Source organism: Podarcis cretensis (assembly GCF_951804945.1).
Source record: "Podarcis cretensis genome assembly, chromosome: 14".
NCBI classification, from domain to species: domain Eukaryota; kingdom Metazoa; phylum Chordata; class Lepidosauria; order Squamata; family Lacertidae; genus Podarcis; species Podarcis cretensis.
Genome location: NC_137183.1, coordinates 37,075,518 through 37,098,777, shown reverse-complemented (window position 1 = coordinate 37,098,777; position 23,260 = coordinate 37,075,518). Strand labels below are relative to the sequence as shown.

Sequence of the window (23,260 nt, the reverse complement as noted above, 5' to 3'; positions counted from 1 at the left end):
TGGGGGCTTCTTCCCATATAAAGACCACAGGACTGCAATGTACACATCTCTAAAACAGTTGTTTTTTTAAGCAACTTGAGGGCACTTAGATTTTCCCACCGCAGGAGAGAAAACTATATGCCTAAGCAATGCAAAAGATTGAAAGCTAGGGCCCACATGTAGACAGGGTAGCTTGCATGAATGTTAATAATCTGCTCTGCTCCACTGCTACTTTCCCCTCCTAGCAACAGGACATTAGTCTGCTCTCCAGTTCTTTGGGTCCTTGAAGATGGGGAACAAGCTGTGTTTCAAGTTACTTTGGTTGCCAAGTGATTAGTCTTGATGGCTTGGAAATCTCAGCATGCTGTCTGCTCCTGTGTGGCTGTTGCAACTGGCTGTTTTCAGGGACTAACAATTCCCTTCCCTATCCAGCCAAGCAAGAGGCCTGCTCACAGTTCAAGGATGCATTCCAGCCAGGCAAAAAGTACTCAAGGGCCCAGCACAGAATCACGAGGCATGTGAGCTTGAAAGAGTTGGGGCCACATTTAGCCCCTAAGCCTGTGCTTCCACACTCCTGTCTTACTCCTACCCCAACATGCAGAGGCTTTGGGGTAATTTGGGAATGGTTGAGGGACTTGGGTATGTTAAGCATGGAGAAGACTGAGCGGTTGGCCACCTTCAAAGATCTGAAGGGCCATCACATGGAGGATGGAGCGGGCTTGTTTTCCGCTGCTCCAGCGAGGAGGGCCCAAACAAATTGATTCAAATGGCAAGAAGGGAGATTCCAATGAAGCATTAGGAAGAACTTGCTGACAGCAAGAGCTGTCTGTGACAGTGGAACTAACTCCCTTGGACGACAGTGGATTCTCCTTGGTTGAACTCCCAGGTATCCAGAAATGAAAAACGCTTTGGAAGTCCCAAATGGAGGAACAGCACCTTCCTACCAAATAGCTCAAAGGAAACGGAGCATTTTCAGTGACCTCCGGGAGCAACTGAATGTCATGTGTTCCTTGGAAAAGAAATACAGAAAGGGATTAAGGAGGAAGAAATGAATTGGGCAGCTTGAATTTACAGTGGTGCCTCGCAAGACGAAAATAATCCGTTCCACGAGTCTCTTCGTCTAGCGGTTTTTTCGTCTTGCGAAGCATCCCTATTAGCGGATTAGCGCTATTAGCGGCTTAGAGAAAGGGGGGGAACTCGCAAGACGTTTTCGTCTTGCGAAGCAAGCCCATAGGGAAATTCATCTTGCGAAGCGCCTCGAAAAACGGAAAACCCTTTCGTTTAGCGGGTTTTTCGTCTTGCGAGGCATTCATCTTGCGGGGCACCACTGTATAGTATCCTGGACAACTAGAACTGCAGATCCGCACTCATGTGGGACACTGCGACATTCTGCTGCAGCTCCCATTTGTGGTATAGCCCTGCCCTGAACATTTGCTGTAAAGATGACTAAAGTGGTGCTCTGAAGAATGCCATGTTTTTCTTCATGTGTCCAGGGTATCTACTGCATTAGTCCACAGAAAGGTTTCCCCATTCCTAGGTCCTTCCCATTTTTGCAACATCTGTAATTAAACTTACTCCAGTCTCTTCAGTTGGTTGACAGTAAAGACAGGGCTGAGTTATTCATGGAAATTTCAAGCATTAAGGGTTACACCAAAACAGACTGTTCACTCCGAGCCACAAAGATAAGCTTTTAATGTGAATAAGACTGGCAAGAGAAGAGCGTTTTACTTACATCTTTGTTACTTAGACCAATATCCCTCAAAGGCAAACAAAGGTGCTGTTAAGGATCAAACTGCTCATACTAAACATAAAAACCCCACAGAGGGATGAATTCCTAATATTTTATACTCTCAATATGATATGCCTAGCTGGCTTCTCACTGTGTCCTCTGACTTTCCAGAGGGCAACACATTCTAGGTCTGAGCATGCCCAGATATTACCTGTCCCAATGGGCAACTGTAGGTCTGAATCCGATTTCCCCAAAGGAAACATCTGCTCCTTCTGCTGGCTCATTAGTTCTCCTGGTAGTCACTCACAAACACACAAAAGGCTGAGAGAACACACACTCAACCAGTCCTCTTGGGGCGGGAGGGGGGGGAAGGTAGAATTCAGCAGTGAGAATAAAACGGAAAAGAAACTTGATTAAACATGCATTGATGAACACAATTCTGCAGCACACAAAAAAGAAAAAAAAGGGAGTTGGAGGGAAGAGGCACACAGGAATTGGTCAGTAAGCTACTAGATAATTATACAAATAAAAAGTCAAAAACTCCTAGTACCCTGGACACCACTCTCTGCAGCAGCACCTTGACTGTTTTCTGCTGCTATCAGCAGTTATTAAAAGAACCTGAAGTACATGACTATGATTATGCCCCTCTACCTCTTTGACACACCCCTACCAGCTGTGTTTCAGGTTGTCACCGCAAATGCAGTCTTGGCAGCATTGCAATCTGCTTAACTGCCGCCAACAAGAATAGTGCATCTTGCTCCCCCACCCCACCCCACCCCTCTGTAACTGCAGAATCAATCTAGATGTGGGAGTTGTTTGTTTGTCCCACGACAGAGCTCCCCATGCCAGGTCCTCATCTGCCAAATTGGTAGAGTCATTCTGTGTTATTGTGAACACTGCTCTTAATGGAATTGCTCTAACGTGCCTTCCGGTTTGAGGCTGCAGTGTGAGGAATCCCATCCCACTTACACCAGGACCTCTCCATCAGGGAACATTATTTATATTCAGTGAGATCAATACTGGCAACCTGGAAATTAGGAAGCAGACACAGAAAAATGAAGTCCCGAAGTGCAAAATTCACACTGATGAGTTGCATAACTTGACAAAATAATCCAATTAACATCCATTTAAATTTTAAATGCTGTGCTACTTTCACCAAGCTCTAAATACAACTACTACAACAAAAAAGAAGAGGAGATATTGTGCCATGTTGTACAGCTGTCCCAAAACAACTTTATTAAGCTAGGCTGTGGTGTAGGTTACTTTTGACCAATCTGGCTTGTTCATATTTAGCGAAGTCTTGGATATCAGAAACATTACATGAACCTGCCATATTTAGAAAGGGGGGGGGGAGTACCAGCGCTGCTGAGGTTCTTTAGTATGTTATGAACTCAAGTCTGCAATAGAAAGGCAAGTGATGTTTTAACATAGGCAGGTGGAGCATGAGTTTTTACAGCACGTTATGATCCCGCCACCCCCACATCTTCTGCCTGCTTCTGCTGCATTCTGCTTAAGTCGCTAAACTGCACTGAAGACCAGCGACTGAGTTTGTTTTTTTCAATTAAAAGACAAAAGTCTCAAGTCAACAGTATAGGAAACTGTCACACTACTGGCTTTGCTACCTGCAGAAACAATAGAAATTCAGAACTACAAAAGATGTGCTGTATTCAGTTAATATAAATGAGAAAAATTTGGGCTGTGTAGAACATTTCTCAAGACTATATATACAGTACAATACAGATCGCGTCTGCAGTTCAGATCTCGCCAGCTTCCCTCTCTTCAGATCTCTTAGGGTGAGATTTGCCATTCGTGCTTTCGTGTCGCCGTTCAGAAGAGCTCTTCTCTTTCTTGTCTCTTTCCCGTGATTTCTCCCTTGAAGACCGATCTCTAGAGGATCTGGAGAGGAAACCAGAGCATACTGTAGGGCTCTAGAATGGAAAGTGTGTGTGTGTCTGTGAAAACATTTCAGACCAGAAAAGGGAACTGTGGACTTAGCCTACCAATTCTCCTTTCTGGACCATGGGCAGAAGGACACCCAGATGGGCGGGAAGAGCCACCCTCCAGGGTTGGTAGACATTAAGCACACGGTGAGGTACTACCTAAATCCAGAGTCAAGGTCAAGCACTAGATGCAGAGGTTCATAAGCTGAAATCTACAAGCTGCAATCAGGTTGCCCATGGAAAGACTATAGAACAGTTAACAATCTCGCAGAACTGCAGAGTGGGACGGGACCACAAGGGTCTCCAAGTCCAACCCCCTGCAGCTACAGGGATCTTTTGCCCAATGTGGGGTTCAAATCCACAACCCTGAGATTAACCAGTCTCATGCTCTACCAACTGAGCTATAGATATCTGTGCACAGCCCGTTTTGCTGGAAACAAAAAATGAGAAGCAATGCTACTCTGATCAAGACTATACTGTCAAACAGGCTTAGGGCCAATAGTTTCATAATATGGTCTGGTACAATCAACTCCTCCCCCCCCCCAAAAAAAAAAATCAATCCATTGAAGAAGGGTCCTGAATGGCCTGTCTACTCTTAAGTCCAAACACAGGACGAATGCTGACCTGAGGAAAAAGCTGACAAGCTCTCCAATCAACATCACTCACAGAAGCAGCATGCCCACCCCATTTGAAAGATACAGGACTATGGTTAGAAAAAGACAAATTAGGCATATGCTTTGATTTCTAAAAGAAAAAATGGTGTTTCTTAAGTGGTCTGCCAGGATCCCTGATTATTTTCAAATGGACTGTGGAGAATGTGCAATAGAGCTGAAGCCTGCTGGATCAGGTGTGCTAGGAAGCTCCCTGCAGGGAACTCTAAATGTACCAGATGACTGGGATGCACATGGTGCTTTGAACTCCCGGCTTTGAGACTTCAAAGCACTGGGCAACCTGTGATGTCAGGTGACTGACAGGTGTGCAGCCTCACCTGCCTCTTAAATTTGGCCCACAAGGTTAGATTCTGATAAGCCAAAAAGGTTCCATGCCCCAGATCCAGGGAATGGACCACAATGGCTCACTCTAGGATGAGATTAGTCAATCAAATTCCAGGCTTAGCAACATAGAGGAATAAACTCAGTGCAATGACTGCTGGGCCCATCTGCCCAGGACCAGAGAAGTAAACAATACAAGTTTGCAATAAAATGGATTTTGTTCAGTTATTTTTTTGTTCAGTCAAGCCTAGAAATTCAACAATGACATCAATATTAAACAAGGCTCCTTCCTATGCTTCTACACTGTCACCAATCTCTTCTTTTTGCTTCAGGGAGTTCCCCTGCTTCCCTCTTGGCTAGTAACCAATTTCTTTTGACAACTTGGGTTTTATACATCTCTCACACATATCTACTCCTGTTTTATCCCACAGTTCATCCTATACCTAGATATTTCCTTCCTTCAACTGTGCCATACACCCTGAAGCCAGTACAATGCAGGGTTAAGTCATTTGGCCTGTTTCCTATTTCCCCCTCCCTCCCACCAAATCCCAGTTTACACAAGTGCTTCACAAGTATGACTTGTTCAGCTGTGAGGGTGTTTTATTTAAAATTTATGGCTTTTTTCTGCTTTACTGTCTTGGGCTTCTCTGGGAGGAACAGTGGGATAGAGATTGATTGATTGATCCAACCAACAAACACAATGCCCATCGCTATCGGATTTGATGTGAAAACGGGGAGGTGACATATTGCCAGCCCTTTAATTAGCCGCTCTTTATGGTGTGAGACTCAGCAAGTGCCCAGTGATACTAGCCCCTGATGAGAGCCCCAATTGCTACAGTCACCATCTATGAAAACAGGAATCGTAACAGAGAGCCACTCTTGTACAGTGGTGGGCTTAGAAATGAGGTTAAGAACCCTGAGGCTGGATGAAGCTGGTGGCCCATCTACTCCAGCATGTTGTTCTCACAATGGCCAATCAAATGCTTATGGGAAGCCCACTAGCAAGACCTGAGCACAACAGCCACCTTTCCCCACTTGTATTTCCAAGCAACTGGCGTTCAGAGACATACTGTCTCTGACAGTGACCTGTGAAGGTGATCTTGGCACACCATTCTACAGGGGGAGTCCCACCCACCATATGCATATGTGCATACACTCTCACTCTCTATTTGTCATGCCTAATTTACTGCGGGACACAGGTGGCACTGTGGGTTAAACCACAGAGCCTAGGGCTTGCCGATCAGAAGGTGGACGGTTCGAATCCCCACAACGGGGTGAGCTCCCGTTGCTCGGTCCCTGCTCCTGCCAACCTAGCAGTTTGAAAGCACATCAAAGTGCAAGTAGATAAATAGGTACCACTCTGGCGGGAAGGTAAACGGCGTTTCCGTGCGCTGCTCTGGTTCGCCAGCAGCGGTTTAGTTATGCTGGCCACATGACCCAGAAGCTGTACGCCGGCTACCTCGGCCAATAAAGCGAGATGAGCGCCGCAACCCCAGAGACGGTCACGACTGGACTTAACGGTCAGGGGTCCCTTTACCTAATTTACTGCACCTCATAGGGTCACTGTGCACCTTAAAAGCACCTCCTGTCTCACTGGAAGAATGGCAGAACATAAATGTATGAAATAAATTAAAGTTGTTACCTGGGATAGGGACTACCGTAACTACCCAAACGCTAAGCATGACAAAAGTGATCAGCTAAAGGGGTGGGGGACCTGCATACACACAGCGGCTTATAAAAATTCAAAGCTGCAATGTGGATGCCAACTTTGTCAGATAAGAAGCAGAAGCCTTTCAGTCTTTAAAGCAAAAACCAACTAAGGATAGCTACAAATTAGGCTCTAAGCTTCTACCAAGCTGAGAAAGACAATCAGCAACTCAAACACAAACACAGCTTTATTTCACAGGGAGTTTCTCTACAGTGGACTTGGTCAACAGAATTGGGGCGAGGGTGTCAATATCAGTTCTCCTACAATGCTTTTATTATTCTATGCTACACCAACACACTATAAAGCTTATTATTTATTAATTAAATTTATTAGTCACAGGTTTGCCACAGCAACTCAAAACAACTTAAGAGTAGTTGGAAGTGTTGGCATCTAAAGGATAAACAATGCAAAAGCAGAAGATGGGAATAGCCCAAACATCCGCAAATTATTCAACTCTTTACCCAACACAGTCTCTTATGTATCATTTTACATCTTCTTGAAGCTTCAGTATCTATTGTTGAATGTTGACTTTTTAGGGATGGCAACATATCAAAGTATGATTTCTATTTTAGAAGAAATAAAGCACTTCATTTTCTTCTTGTGCCTTCTCATTTTTAATTTTTAACTGTTCCAGAAAACATGACTGATACAGTTCCTCCCCGCCAAGGGAACACTTTGAGATGGGCTATTGTACATTTGGGTTTTCTGAAGCATTCCCTTACCTGCTCTTTAGCAATAGTAATTACAGGGTCTTCCTCATTTCCTAATTGTCCAAACTTCTTTTCTTTATTGTTCATGTTCAAGACAGATTTAAAAAATGAATTTAGTATCTCAACCATGAGTCAATAATTTCCACATACCCCATTTCTAGAAAACCTACTTTCTATTTCCCTTCATAGAGCAGAGAACTGTAAATGCTCATCTACTGTTGACATTATCAATCCAGTGAACATGGTGAACAGAGACTAGGTTTCCCCAGGCTACCTGCAGTACTGCTATGGATTACCAGCAGCTGGAAGTTACTAGGTACACCTGTATGTCAGGAGGCCACTTGGTTAACATGCTTGCATGCAGTAGATCTGAACTGAAGTGCTTCCTGTTAAGCTTCTCCAAGGATCAGAACTACAATATTTTTAAAGAAGTAGAATCCAGTTAACCATGTGGTGGAGCAATTCTGAAGGATTTATAGCAAATCTGGGAGCACTTCTGGCCATGCAGCATGTTACTGCCCCTGTTCACATCAAGCCTAGCTCCCTAATAGTAATCCTGGGTTATTGTTTACCCTCAAAGCAATTAAAGCACAGTGTGCCAGGCCACCAAAACCTACACAGCACCTGAGAGATCAGTGCTAGCGATTTGGGCCTCTCTCAAGTAGAAATGTATGTGCCTGTCTCAAATCCAGTAGATCCTACCATTCCAAACAAACATTCTGGGTCTGAGAGAATTCTCTCTGCTACTACAGAAGAACTAGCATGCTTTTGAGCAGATGCAAGTGTTGCAAAGAAGTAGGGAAGCCTTCTCAGGTGATGTGCAATCTAGTGAGTCCCAAATGGCTTTTGGAGCTCATGGACAACATCCACACACCCTACCTTCTAGGATGACAATGGGAGAAAGCAGGACATGCCTTCAACTTCATTCCCTGCTTATTTGTATCATGCTTATTTGTATCAACTTCATTCCCTGCTTATTTGTATCATCTTCAACCCCACCCCATCGCAGCCTTGGGAAGGAGTTTGAACCAATCCCTATTTTCTCACACTTTCTCCAATAGTCAGCTGAACTTGTTTCTCACGGCTAAACTACAAGTCAAAAAGCCTTTCCCCAAGAGGTTGCAAAAGCCAAGCCCCTACTTGTGTTTTGAACTCCTGTCTCTGGATCCCCGCCGGTGGCCTCGGCTATGGCTGCCGGAACGGCTGCGATGGCGCCTGTGCCTCTCTCGTTCCCGGGACTTGGAGCGGGACTTTCGCTTCTCACGGGAAATGGACCTCGAACGTCTTCGCCTCCGCTCTCGAGAGCGAGACCTGCAAGAACCAGGAACAAGCAGTATAAAACCCAGAGATATAGAGAATTTGAGACGAACAGCTGCTGGATTTCCCCACTGCTGAATTTGGAAAGAAATTCAGTTTCAAGTTTTTATTACATTCAGGGTTCTTCCTCCATTTTATCCTCACAAGAACCCTGGTTAGGTAGGTTATGGCTGAGAAAGTGACTTGCTCAATGCCACCCAATGAGTTTAATGACCAGCAGGGAAGAAATTGAACCTGGGCTAATAAGTTAAATCTGACCAGTATTGTAGGACTGCAACACCCTACATAAAAATATGCTTGTCTTCATGCATAAATGAAAAAGACATACCTCGCAGAACACCAATAGCTTCAGATTTGAATAAAAATATTTTGAACAGGCTTCCTCAACCCCTTATGCTGTCCAGAACATTTAGCAATGTCTGATTTGCCAATCACATTTAAGATTAATAAACAGCTAAAATGCTTCTATATAAGAGTGACTCGCTGATTAAGCATTAATTCCAGTAATTTTACTTTTTTTAAAAAAATGATATTTATTCAGAATTTCAAAAATACATAGGTATATAAAAAAGAATAAAAAAAGGAAAATACAACAACAAAAGAGAAAAAAGAATAAAAAGCATAAATACAAAAGAAAAATACAAATCCAAATTACATCCTTTGGTTTGCTTGTTTCTTGGACCTCCTCACACCTCCCTTTTTGTATTCTAACTTAATTCATTTTCAGCAAATTCTTCCCATATTTCTCAATTTTTATTTAAATAATTTATCTTAACAATCTGTCTTTTTTTTTATTAACTCAGCATATCCTTTCCAGCTTTTACTATATTCTGTTATTCAATTTACCGTTAATTTCTTTAACCTTAAGGTAAAGGTAAAGGTACCCCTGCCCGTACGGGCCAGTCTTGACAGACTCTGGGGTTGTGCGCCCATCTCACTTAAGAGGCCAGGGGCCAGCGCTGTCCGGAGACACTTCCGGGTCACGTGGCCAGCGTGACATCGCTGCTCTGGCGAGCCAGAGCCGCACACGGAAACGCCGTTTACCTTCCCGCTTATCTTATCTTAAAAACCTTATCTAAAAACCTTATCTTACCTTAAAAACCATAAAATTTCAAAATTTAAGCCACATTTATACATAACTCCTTCAAACCTTTCTACTAAAGCCAATTAGTTCCTTTCCATCATATTCCCTGATATTTCATTAGTATTACACTAATTCCAAAAATAGAAAGAAATTCTCCTTTTTATATACCGTATTTTTCCTTCTATAACACACAGATTTTTTCTCCTAAAAAGGAAGGGGAAATGTCTGTGCGTGTTATTGAGCGAATGTGTGGTCCCTGGAGCCAACTGGTGCAAGGGGAGGCAAAAAAAGCAGGCAAAAATCAAACCACACGTCTCCTAGAAGGGAAACCTGAAAGAGGAAGCGGCTGCTTTCCGGCATTCTGCCTCAGGGTCTTACTGCCCACCCAGCTCTGTTTCCTTGCTGTGTTTGCTCAAACGGAACAAAGAGCAGGGAAAGCCCCTCCCCTCCAGGCAAGCAGAGGGGAAAGCTGAAAACATGCAGGAGGGAGAGAGAGAGAGAGGGAGCTGGCTGGCTTGGGTGGGTAGGTGAGGGAAAACTTTTGCCTTCCTTTCCTCCCTACCCCTCTCCTGCATTCTTAGCCAGCTGCTTCTCTGCACACCCCTCTCCTGCTCCTTGTCCCTTCTGTGTTTTTCCTTCCCTCCCCACTTAAAATGTGGTTAAAAAGCATGGATCCACATGGATCCTCAGGATCTTTGCATTGGGTCAGCCCAAATTCACCATCAGATCACATAGCATGTACATGGCTACAGCCTGCCCCCCAAAAATCACGCACCCACTGTTGCCTGGGGCTGCAATGGTGCAAAAACGTGGTTAAAAAGCATGGATCCACATGGATCCTAAGGATCTTTGCATTCAGTCACCCCAAATTCACCATCAGATCACATAGCATGTCCATGGTTACAGCCTGCCCCCCAAAAATCACGCACCCACTGTTGCCTGGGGCTGCAATGGTGCAAAAACGTGGTTACAAAACATGGATCCACATGGATCCTCAGGATCTTTGCATTGGGTCAGCCCAAATTCACCATCAGAGCACATAGCATGTCCATGGCTACAGCCTGCCCCCCCAAAATCATGCACCCACTGTTGCCTGGGGCTGCAATGGTGCAAAAACGTGGTTACAAAACATGGATCCACATGGATCCTCAGGATCTTTGCATTGGGTCAGCCCAAATTCACTATCAGAGCACATAGCATGTCCATGGCTACAGCCTGCCCCCCCAAAATCACGCACCCACTGTTGCCTAGGGCTGCAATGGTGCAAAAACGTGGTTACAAAACATGGATCCACAGGGATTCTCAGGATTTTTGCATTGCTTCACCCCAAATTCACCATCAGATCACATGTCTGTGGCCACAGCATGAAGCACAAAAATGATACATCCACTGTTTCATTCAGAATGTTTTTTCCCTTGTTTTCCTCCTCTAAAAACGATGTGCGTGTTATGGTCAGGTGCGTGTTATAGAGCGAAAAATACGGTACTTTTTTCCTCTAATTTTTTCCAACGTCCCTTCTTCCTGGTCTCGGGTTATGTCAGTCCTTTCTAACCATTACATCCAGTCCATCAATCTGGTGTTCTAATGTCCGAGGCTCTTAGGTCTCTTCTATGCCCCCTCTGCGGATTTTCTTGTTCCTGTTTATACTTGCACCCTTCCCTGTCCCTTGTTGGTTTCTTTCGTAGTTTCTTCCCTTTCTCCTTGAGGAGTGGGTCTCCAGGGAATTCCAACCGGTAGTAATCTCCATTTTCTTTCATCAAGCTAGCCCATTCCCCACAGTCCCACACCCCTAGATTAATTTTGTAATTCAAAAAATAGTTATTCCAAAAATAGTTGTCAACATGTTTCACAGTCCCACCAGAGTTAAAAGCTTCCTTGACTCCAGACACTTCCAGACACACTCCAAGTTCAATCTTCCAATACTGCGGCTTTTGGTCATGCAGGACTTTGGATCTCTCCATTTGTATCATTTGAGGTGCAATCGCAATCGCAACCTCTTCCATCTTCATCTGCCCTTGGGCTTGCCCTGTCAAGCCAGTTTCCTGAGTTGGTTGCTGTAAGATTTCTTTATCTTTGTTTCCTGTTAGTTCATATTCACTGGCTACAGCAGTCAACAAGTCCAACTTTTCATTCATCAAGTTCATTTTCTCATGCAACTGCTTCAGCATAGCATTTGTTTTGCCAAGGGCAGACACCAAAACTTCCTCCCAGCGCATTTCTGTTCAAGGTCAAGCAACTGGTCCCATGGTCTGATTCTCACAGCTGTAAAGTCTCCCTGTAAACTGCAGCAACAAACTGACAAGCTCCTTCTATGGGACACAATTTCTATTTACGTCCATCTTTAAGATGTATCCAACAAAGGGAAATTTACTTTCGATTTTCAAATACTTTGTTTCTTTAAAATACAGAAATGCAGAAAGCAGCATTGAAGTTAATTTGTTTCTCTCTCTTTTTTTTAAACTATCTGTCAAAGTGTTCCGCTTTCAATCAATGGACATCTCCAACAATTTCTGTCCTGACACCCCGTCCCCAGGTTTGGGACGATGGAAACTTATATTCTTTTACTCTCTCTCTCTGCAGGCTTAGACGGTCAACATCCCCCCCCCCCTTTCTCCTGCTGCCAAGGGGGTTTTATTGGTTGCAAATGCAGGAAATTTCAATCTTTAAATCAATTTTCCAGGCTATTTAGCTTGCGAAATCTTTGCTTCAGTCTATTTACAAAAAGCGGAAGGCAGACTTCCTGTTTAGACCTTCCCGCTTCGTTGCCTAATTCATAAATTTCATAAATTTATTGGTCAAATCTTCCGTTTTTACTCACGGGTACTTGTTTAGAGTCCAATTGTCATCAGGAAAAAGTCAACGCTCTCCGGCGATGGCGGTGCGGCTTCTTAATTCCAGTAATTTTAGGACCTTGTATGCTTCCTAACGCAATAGCATTCAGTACTTTCATTTCACTCACTGTCCTAGAACATCTCTTGATGACTTAATACATGTGGATTAATCCTTTGTGCATTTAGTTCAAGCAAGCTACTACTGTACTTGTGATTAAGTTGAGCTCTTTTATATTTCATTATTGCAGAACAGGAACAGTTTCTTCCTCTTCTGCACATTTAGTACTCCCTCAGTTTCCAGTTCCTCCACAGAACCATGCTGAAAAGGCAGCCTTTACATCACCTCTGCCCAGATTATGCACTTCTTCCCCAAGAGCCTGGGCACTTCCTGGTTGAGGAAGATGCAAAGCTTCCATTTCAGATGTGACAATGTGGAGAAGAAGGTGGTGTTTCGTGCTCCTGAACAGCTACAGCATAAAAGACGTATCAGCAATTCTCCCACTTTTACTCTCAGCCACAAGGAGCATGTTCTCCCAGGGTCTCAGCAGCTACAATGGTTTCCTACAAAAATCCAGGCAAAATTAAAGGGGTTGGCTTTCTCTCAGAGTCTAAACGGCTTTGGTTCAACATGAGACCACCCTCTTGAGACTGCCAACCTAACATCCATACAGAAAGAATGGTTGCATGAAAAGGCCTTTAAGTATGTACTGAAAATGCTGCAAGGACTTTAAGGCAAGTCTGTATCAAGTGGAGCAATCCAATATTTTAAACCTTTCAAATAATTGTGGTTTACCCACCCTAAATACACTTTCTTGAAACCACAGTAGGGACTGGTCAAGCAAGCAATTGCTACAAACTGGGAAAGGCACCAGGGTTCTTCCTCCTCTGGTCCAATGATCAAACAGAATGGCAGAAAGAGAAAGAACTGCAAAGGGATGCCAGTCACCTTACCCAGAATGAAGAACCATCATTACTAACTTAAAACACTCACCTTCTGCGATCTCTGTTTCTGGATCCAGACCTAGCAAAAAACAACATTTGTTTCAAGCAAGTTAATGTTTGACGGAGTTGTTGGAAACTTTCAAATAGACAAATATTCTTTTAGAGCAAAATAACACTTAGGAAAAGAATTCTTAATATCAGGAATTAAAGGCATGGATGATAAATATGTTAAAGCTGAATCAGAAAAACGGCTATGAAACAATTACATAGGGTGGCTATTTGATAAAGCAAGGCAGGTTTAATCACCTTTTTCAGGGCAAAAACCCTAGCTGTTTGGACAGCTGTGTCATTTGCTGCTTGCCTGCAGGGCCTGCTAGTTTTCCCCAAGCAGCAACATGCCCCTTTCTCCCTCTCTGCCCCCTTCCAAAGCCCACACCTGACATTTTCTCCTGACTTGAGGGGAAGCAACCAGAATATATGGCCCTGACGTGCCATGCACTGCCCACAATCCAAGTGTGACTAATGCCCGCTCTTTGCCACACCATTTCTTTGAGATCTTCACACAGCAGCACAAGCACCCTCAAGCCACAGCACCACAACCTTCCACTGCAAATACTTCCTAGAGTTCACTCACCGTTGACCCGTTCTCTCCTCTCGCTCTCTTTCTTCTCTCCGTCTCAACCGGTCCTGATTCCTCTTCTCCTGTTTCTCTGCCACAGTTTTCTATGATAAAGATAGCAAACCTTGTTAAACGCGGCAGCGTGCTACAACACAAGTCTGACAAAAAAACACAAGTTAATTCATCCTCTACCAGGATGGTTCTCCAATGGCTTGAGCACGAGACGGACAATGCTCCAAGTGCACAAGAGCATACTGCTCATGTAACCACATTTCACAGGAGCCATGAAGCAGGGCTACAGTCCCCCCTCAGGGCATCTGTACAGCAGAGATTGAACTGTGGCCTTCTGCATCCAAAGCAGCTGCCCCACGCCAGAGTTCTCACCCGCAACTGGTCCAGCTTCTCACGAATCTGAATGAAGCCCAAGTGCAATTTGCCTCCAAAGTGATCAGCAAGTCGGCGATCGTTATCATGGAGACCAAGGTATGCAGAGCAGACCTCACAGACCCGCAGCTTCTGTTGCTGGAAACTGGATGCAGGCATAGAATTACGGTATTCCTCCTATGGAAGATCAGACAGCTGAGTATTAATACTTCCACAGTGCTTATCTCTTACGCTTTCATCTCTCCACCCTAAACAATTTCTCCCAGCTTATTAACACTGTACTCCTACCCTAGGGACGTGGGTGGCACTGTGGTCTAAACCACTGAGCCTAGGGCTTGCCGATCGGAAGGTCGGTGGTTTGAATCCTCACAAGGGGGTGAGCTCCTGTTGCTCGGTCCCAGCTCCTGCCAACCCAGCAGTTCAAAAGCATGTCAAAGTGCAAGTAGATAAATAGGTACTGCTCCGGAAGGTAAACAGCGTTTCCGTGTGCTGCTCTGGTTTCGCCAGAAGCGGCTTAGTCATGCTGGCCACAGGACCCGGAAAAACTGTCTGTGGACAAACGTCGGCTTCCTCGGCCAGTAAGGCGAGATAAGCGTCGCCACCCCAGAGTCGTTTAGGACTGGACTTAATTGTCAGGGGTCCCTTACCTTTACTTTTTTTACCTACCCCAATATACTAGAAATAGTAGACACTATCTGACCTACAGCTCAGTTAATCCTGCACATATTGGGTTAGGATGCTAACACACCGTTACATAGATGGATTTACATATGAAGTCATGAGGAAATGTTCAGAAATACTCAGAAGCTGTCATTTCAAACAAGAAAGAAAGCAATTAGTCATCAGTATTTCCTCACCTAGTTTTGCTTTGAGACAACTCCACATTTTGCTTTAGTATGGCGCATTTTTGCAGCTAGAGCAGACTAAATAAAAAACAAATTGTAACTTTTATACAAAACATTATCAATAAGAAGACAGCAAAGCAAACCTCTGCTTCTTTCTTTTTTGCTCGGACTTTTTCGACTTCCATCAGTATCTTCTGAGATTCATCCACATTCCCTTCAGCCCCCAGCTGCTCGGCTTTAGCCAGAAGTTTGCCAATGTCTTCATTTAGTTCATGCACCTTTTCTGCCTGGAGAGGAGAGATGGTGTTTAGTGATCAGGGGAATACATTACATCTTTGGCGTCTGACTTTGGTCTGGGCACACAAGGAATTTAATGGCCCCTCCAGCTGTTTGGGGACTACAATTCCCATCATCCCTGACCACTGGTCCTGTTAGCTAGGGATCATGGGAGTTGCAGTCCCAAAACAGCTGGAGGGCCAAGTTTGGCCATCACTGGTCTAAGGGAAAAGTTGTGTGAAAGATTCAAGGGAAAATGGGGAATGAGGTATTCCCTTCTAATGCAGTAAACTGGCTTGAAGCCTGTTTCCTTTGGCTTTGCAATGCATTTCAAGCTACCTTGAGCACCTTTTGGAAGAAAGGCAGAACGCATACTGAAACAAAAATGAACCGCTTATTTATTAATTTATAAAGTGCTTGGGAGGCAAATGCCTCATCCAAGTAATCTTTTAAGGTAAGCTAACTCTATCCCTGGGGCTGATAGTGAATTTGTGATTGAAATATCACTGCAGCACCAGCCTTCATTACTCTGACCTTTGAATTTTCAATACCCACCCCATCCTTGTGATGTCAATGTTTTAAAATGTTTATAATACTGTGTTTTAAATTGATGTAACCCACCCTGGGATCTTACAGTGAAGGCCAGTTAAAGAACCTAAGGGGTGGTGGAGGAGGGACAGAACAAAGCCCAGCAAAGAAACCAAGGCAGCTGCTAAAGGACAGCAGCCTCCACTTCCTCCTCTGCAGCACAGAAAGGCAGATGCTCCTGCAGTTCTCTGATCCTCCTTTTCCAGCCCCCATCAGGCTAGTAATATTTATTTATTACATGCTGGTAAGTGTTGTGGGCTTATTTATAAGGCTAGGGAAATTGTATTACATTTTATATCACACCTTGACATGAGCTTCAAGGCAGCTTGAACTAAGGACCACCCAACTTAAAGAGCTCATGCATTTAACCTTTACGGTAGGACCAGCTTCTCACGTAGATGCCAACTGAACTGTCTGGGAACATCTGGGGATGCAGCATTACTGAAGCTGGGCAAGTATGAATCTAATTGGTCCAGTAAATCAGAGGAGACTGGGAGCCTTATGTAACAAGAGAATAGGATGGCAACTGTTGATACAGCCTTTGAGAAAGGAGGCTGCCACACATGATTTTGCCCGACTGAAGTACCTTTGCAGCCACTTCAGCACTGATCTCTTCCTGTGTTTCTGCAAGTCGTTTCTTTGCCAGTTCAGTTCTTCTGTCACACTCAGCAATGAAGGATTCCAAGTGGTCCATTGCCTACAGATGTACAAACAAACAAAGCTGACACACATATAGGAAGGGTGTATGCACAAAACATTACTTCAATATTCTTTTCCCTGTTGGAAGAGATGCCCCAAGATGAACACGATCCTCTTGTTGGTATTTCAGATCAAAATTGATAGTGACAGTAAGGGGCAGGTGAAAGCAACTGATGGTGAGGTGGGAACAAGAGATGTTTCTTCAGGGTAAAAGCAGAGGTGTGTTTAGAAAACCCATTTCTTCAGAGCACAAAGCAATATCCTAATGCTATTGTGATACATCAAATTATTAAACTCTAGCAGTGATGCTAGTTTGTTTAGTTTTATATAACAAACACCAAGAATGGCAAAATGGCAACAAAGACATTTTTAGGTAGAAGTTTAAAATAACTGAAATACTATTTACGCTGCTCTTATAATAGAATTCTTAGGTACAGCAGAGGATATATTGAGCTGGATTCCTCAGAAGAAAGAGTATAGGGCAACTCTGTTCAGTTAACCATGTACTGGATACGACTGATGGGACCTGTAGTCCAGATCATCTGGAGGGCACCTGGTTGACAAAGGCTGCTTTAAAGCAGTGTTTCCCAACCTTTGGTTTCCAGCTGTTTTTGGACTACAATTCCCATCACCCCTGACCGCTGGTCTTGCTAGCTAGTGATGATGGGAGTAGTAGTCCAAAAACAGCTGGAGACCCAAGGTTAGGAAACACTGCTTTAAAGAGCTACAAGCTAGATTTAGCTCAGTAGTATTGATTACATGACCAGTGGGCTCCACTCTGATCTTGGAGTGCAGGCCTCAGTGACTGCACCTGTTTCGGTCAGAGCAGCAGCACATCCCATTATCAACAATAATAATATATGCCTATAAAAATAAAGACTACATAGTCTGCAAATTAACCTGCAATAGTTTTATGGGCTTGTTGCATTGGAATTATTTGGAGCCAGTGCCCAGCATGACAACTTTGCTCTGAAGAGAAACCCTAGACACTTTGTGTCTAGTAACAAACTGCTCATTAAAATCTAAAGCGCAATGTTCTAAGTCTCCATCTGACAACCACTAGCTGTAACTGCATAGTTCAGAAATCACTGTTTTGTGAATGGTATAGAAAACTTCTGCTAACTTTTGCAGGAAGCTTACAGCGGGAAGTGTCACAAGATTAGCGAGAATATCAGACTTACTGTTGCCCAATCTGATACCAGCATTTCATTACCAGAAAAAAAACACAAAGCACTTACGTCCAACTCAAAGAACAGGTCCCTCTCTTTACTTGCGATTTCATAATCTGCTCTTAGTGCCAAATCATGAATTTTTGTACACTCTCCAAGGTCCATGCGCTGTTGAGAAGGGGGAAAAGAAGACAAAACAATCTGAGATCTTTACATTTATGCAGAAATATGATTAGGCTTAGAGGAATGCATGAGCTAGGTTTGGAAAAGTGAAAAAGTAACTCTACCTTATACATGTTCATTTTGAGTCAGATGACATTAATATATATGGGTTGTATCCGACTAAGTTTTACTTAAAAGTATACATCATAATTAATGAAAGTTAGTCATGTTCATTCATTTCAATGGGTCTACTCTGAGTACGAATGGCACTAGATACAGCCCTGCAGCTTTAAAATAATATACTTATTTAAAAGGGTTTTGTACTCTTTTTAACCATTTAAAATTCATTTGGTGTACTCCATTGTGGGCCAATTATGCACTTCTGAAACATGCCAATTCAAAGATTCTGCCATTTCAAATACAAGGCTGAATTATATTCTGCTATATGTATTAATGCTCTGTGTATTTTTTGCTGAAGGTTGAGTTACTGCTGATCCACATTTTATATGAAATTGTCACAAATAAAAGGGACACACATTACTAAGAGAACATCTTACTGCTTTTCCTTATGATGTCCCCTTTCACATCAGCTGACTGGATATATTTGAATTCTGCTGCCCAGGTAACTACTTGACAGCTGCCCATAACAGATGAGTTTAAGGGCTCAACTTAGCTACCTCAATTTCATAACCAGAACACTTAAGTGTGCATGTAGAGTTTTTCATAATGTTTAAGTAACGTCACACAGAATTCCACTGTACTCCAAATTACTGTACAGTGGTACCTCGGGTTACATACGCTTCAGGTTACAGACTCAGAAATAGAAATAGACTCAGAAATAGTACCTCGGGTTAAGTACTTTGCTTCAGGATGAGAACAGAAATCGTGCTCCAGCGGCGGGGGAAGGCCCCATTAGCTAAAGTGGTGCTTCAGGTTAAGAACAGTTTCAGGTTAAGAACGGACCTCCAGAATGAATTAAGTACTTAACCCGAGGTACCACTTTACAGTGGTGCCCCGCAAGACGAATGCCTCGCTAGACGAAAAACGCGCAAGACGAAAGGGTTTTTCATTTCTTGAGTTGCTTCGCAAGACGAATTTCCCTATGGGCTTGCTTCGCAAGACGAAAACGTCTTGCGGGTTTGCTTCCTTTTTCTTAAAGCCGTTAATACCCGGGGAATCCGCGCTCTGCAAGATGAAAAAATCGCAAGACGAAGGAACTCGCGGAACGAATTAATTTCGTCTTGCGAGGCACCACTGTATTATGATCCTGATTATTAGAGAAATGGGAGGTTGCCAGCTTGACACCACTTGGGTTTTTTGAGTTTGTATACATAGCTAAACAGAATGATTCCACGCAGGATTTAACTGTTAAACCATATATTCTGTAGCACCATCAGGAAGGGTACTTACCGTTCCTGCTAAAATATCATGAGGGCAACAATCCAGAAGGTGGCTCTTGCAGACTCGTTCATCTGTGAACTTCACCCTTTGCCTCGTTTCATCTCCTGAAATTCATGTTTGATTATAAATATGAAAAAAAAAACATTTAAAATGCTAAGAAGGTAAACTGTGGTAAGTTTCTATTTCGCCTCATTATGCAGATAAAAATACTTCACGAACCCCAGAACTGCTTGAAGAACTACAAAGGCATTAAGTCGCAGAATATTCATTTTTCTTTCACAGCTGAGAATCGAAGCAAGTATAGCATTTACTGTCACATGCACCACTTACTAAGAATGGTGCTGACCACAAGAATGCCCGCAGCCAGACATCTATGTAAAATGACAGTAGAGTCAGCCAAGGATCCAGACCACAAAGAATTTTCTTCTGCATGGAGAAGGGTCTGGAGATATCAAAACCTGTGCTCTCTGAACACCATGAACAAAACAGATCAACACCTGGGAATTTAAATAAGCAGCCATTTATTAATTCACTGTCTTTTCAGTTAGTGCTGCTGCCTTGTACTGTTAACAAGCAATGAGGTGCCACAGGGCCACCAGACATATTTTGGTATTGACCTGAAGAGTATAATTTGTTTTGCCCCCTCCCCTTCCCCGCCCTCAGAAAACATTTTTACATTTGGGAGCCACTTAAAAACAAGCAAAACCAACAAAAAAAAGGGGAAGTTAGTTAATACACACTGCGAGCTCCAACATATACTATACCCATCTGCCTTCTTCAAGACCTCAGCTGCAGAATTTTTATGCCCGCTGTTGAAAAGTTTTAAAGGAAAAGTTTTCTTGCCCACACCTGCAGTAAGGAAGTCAGGGGAATGATACATAAAAAGTAAAGGCAAAGTGGTAATGGTATGTGACAATTGTTTTTTAAAAGCTAGTCTGTGTATGACTATAGATCAGGATTCGCAAGCATCCAGGATTAATGTTGTGTCTACTAAAAATGTATTTTTTCCCTTTCTTTCTTTTCTAAGCTACACTTTTAAAGTTACTTGTGAAAAAAGCAGCAAACACTTTTTTTGTTATAACAGCTTTAAAAATTGGTTGTGACTCACGGCTCGATGAACATGAGGCTTTTCTGCAACTCCCTTGCAGATTGATGTAGGCAGGCAAAGATACACTGAACCTTTATAAATAAAATAGAGGGGCCACAATTGTTCAGTTTGTATGAAATAAAATTATGGGAAGCAATTCAAAAGCAACTCAAATACACAAAGAAAGAACGAGCACTTATTCATTTACGAAACAAAGTGCAAAAAGTTATCTGCAGAGTTCTGCAAATGTGCCAGATAGTTGCCGATTCAAGTAAGGAAGCAGATACAAACCTTGACAGGAATGCACAGCTTTTCAAGGGAATGTCCCGGGGCTAGCACTAAAGTCCCGTTTCCATACAGAACAGGCCTAACTTCGTGCTTTTATTCACGAAGCATTACCTCTACAGGCGAGTCTACAAAAGAAAAGCCTCACCACATAAGACCAGAAAAAGTCAGGCTTTCAGCTCATGATACAGAGCTAAAACCAACAAATCTGGCATTTAAAGCCTTATGTTTCAGGCAGCTTTAAGTGTCCGAGTTATGGGATTTAATGTAATATGTATTCCTTGCCAATGCTTTCCAAGAGTGCCCTCGAAATGTACTGAACACACTAGATCCTAACTTACTCTGAAACACCTGATTGTTTCCCTTATACCATCTGTAGCAGTGTTTTAGGCTACTGAGCAGATGTTTCCAGGAATTAGATGTTACGTCAAGAACTATGCCACCAGCTTTGGTGGGCATTTGGACTGGCACACCTTGAAGGCATGATAATGCAGGTGCTGGGGACTCGGCTACCCTGCTTAGGCACCTTCGTCCAAGCGCTGTGCTTGGTGACGCTCACCACCCACATTGCCATGACCAACAATCACTACACTGGCCAACTTGCCACACAGCCAAACTTTAAACTGGCCTGACAGGTTTGACTTCCGGCCAGTTAGCACCCAGCTGTCTTTTGCTATAAACTCTCCATATGGCTCAGCAGTAACATTGGCTCAGGCCAATGCTCCATCTACTCCTTCAAACATCCAGTTTCCAAACTGCCCCTTGGCAAACCTACAAGGAGGCCACAAAGGCAGGGAGCCCCTCACCCCTCCCTAAAACATACACAAGCACTTCTGGTTTTAAGAGGTAGACTTCTGCTGGACTTGGAAGCTCCACTTACCTATCTTGGCTAACTGAAAGAAGCAATTCAAAGTTGCCCCTCATTTTAGATGCCCATCAGCCAAAAACGTCCTTCTTATCCCTTTATCATATAATCCTAGGATAATCCCAAAGCCCCTCTCTCATAAATATGAGCAGGGAGGGGCTTTTCCTAGCAGGGTACAACGCAAAGGCTCAAGCCAAGGACGTGTGAAATAAAACGCGCGTGGCGATTGGGGGGGGGGGCGGTCGGGCAAGAGCGCCTCTGAGCATATGCTGAGCGCTCACTCACCCCTGGCCTCCCAGAAACGGAACCCCTCAAACCTTATGGATTTATTATGAAGAGAAAGAGCCGCTGCCTCTTTCAGGGGATGGAAAGCCTCAGTTTGCAGGGGAAGCGAGGCACTGCTGTGGGTGGGCCTCTGAGGCGAGGCCCCGCCGATGGACACCGGAGGCGGCGGCGGCGGCGGCGGCGGGTCGCCTCCTCAGCGCTCCGCCACTGCAGGGGCCCCCAAAGGCTCTGTCCGCGCCAGGCCCGAGGCGCTCGCTCGCTCGCTCGCTTCCTTCCTGCAGGCCCCCGCCTCGCCCGCCCCTACTCACCGTCCCGGGCCGTGCCCATCAGCTGGTCGAGCAGCGCCCGCATCTGGGCCTGGGCCGACATGGCGGCGGCGGCGGCGGCGGCAGCTACGAGGTGAGCCGAGAGCGCGGCGGAGGGGAAGGGGGGGTTGGCGTCTCCTTGGAAACCAGGGGAGCGCGGCGGGGTAGGGGGAGTGGAACAACGGCGCGAGCCCAGGCCGCGGAGACCGACCCTAGCGCGGCCTCTCACTCGCTACAGCCTGCGCAGGGCACGATGGGAATTGGGGGAAGGGGGAAGCCGAGGCGGAGGCGGCCGCCGTCTTATTCGCATTCCTCCTCCAACCGCCGGCGCGAAAGGCACTCTGGGGGTTGTAGTCCCGAGCCGAGCCGGAGCCCGCAGTGCACGCTGGTTGCTGCAGTTCGGTTCTGAGCGGAGCCTGGACTCGCCGCCAGCTCGTTGGTTTTGTTTATATCTTCAGTGTTTTTGATTTTTGTTGGTATTTTTAATATGAACATGTTATATTTATATTTTTGTGTTTTTATTTTTTAAATTTATATCCTGGCGTTCTTCCCAAAGGACTGTTTTGTGCAGACTACTTAGATTTTTTTTTTATGGTTAACCTGCATATAAACGTGGTCCGAGTAAAATAAATAATGTTTATTTTAAACATGCAGGGCAGTGCACTCCGAGATTTGAACATAAGACCTCGTTGCACCTTGTCGACTTGAAGGAAAGTCCCTGTGTAAGACAATCAATCAATCAATCAATCATTTATTGTATTTGACTAAAAGCCATTGCAAATCCAGTTACAGAACCAGCAAGTCCAATAAAACGTATTAAGAAAGATCCAGAAATAACAATTTGCAATCAATCAAATTAATGAATCCCCCGCAAAATCTATAGTGTTGTCTTTTATGTGATTAGCACGGATACTTATTGCGGCTTACAAGACTATCGTGCATTCATTCTGCCAGGGTTTCATTTCAGCCTGGACATCTTACCAGGACTTCCCCTGCCTCCCTTCTCTCTGTAACAGGACACGTCTCCTACTTAACAGAAGACAGTCACGGAGGAGACT

At 44.1% G+C, this 23,260-nt stretch overlaps 2 protein-coding genes and 1 long non-coding RNA gene across 10 annotated transcripts in view; 1 reads left to right on the top strand and 2 right to left on the bottom strand.

The window, feature by feature from the left end:
- PERCC1 (proline and glutamate rich with coiled coil 1) overlaps window positions 1-23,260 on the top strand; it is a 200,149-nt gene that overhangs the window by 159,869 nt on the left and 17,020 nt on the right. The gene's annotated exons all lie outside the window — the stretch shown is intronic.
- Window positions 1,655-22,450, bottom strand: LUC7L (LUC7 like). Of its 8 annotated transcripts, none has more exons than XM_079952611.1 (11): window positions 22,206-22,394; window positions 20,484-20,554; window positions 19,385-19,479; window positions 17,882-17,980; window positions 16,531-16,641; window positions 15,224-15,367; window positions 14,236-14,412; window positions 13,867-13,955; window positions 13,282-13,311; window positions 8,199-8,369; window positions 1,655-3,636 (listed from the first exon to the last, which is right to left on the bottom strand). In XM_079952611.1, exons 4-11 carry the CDS (start codon window positions 17,975-17,977, stop codon window positions 3,327-3,329), a joined length of 1,128 nt encoding a protein of 375 aa, XP_079808737.1. In that variant the 5' UTR covers window positions 17,978-17,980; window positions 19,385-19,479; window positions 20,484-20,554; window positions 22,206-22,394; the 3' UTR covers window positions 1,655-3,326. The 8 variants fall into 8 exon arrangements, with proteins under 8 accessions (XP_079808737.1, XP_079808738.1, XP_079808732.1 ...); XM_079952612.1 differs by having other exon boundaries at window positions 1,655-3,604; window positions 22,206-22,389; XM_079952606.1 differs by having other exon boundaries at window positions 20,140-20,554; window positions 22,206-22,284.
- On the bottom strand, window positions 5,027-7,064 carry LOC307202565. Its single transcript, XR_013832929.1, has 2 exons — window positions 6,178-7,064; window positions 5,027-5,818 (listed from the first exon to the last, which is right to left on the bottom strand). It is a non-coding gene; the product is annotated as an uncharacterized lncRNA (long non-coding RNA).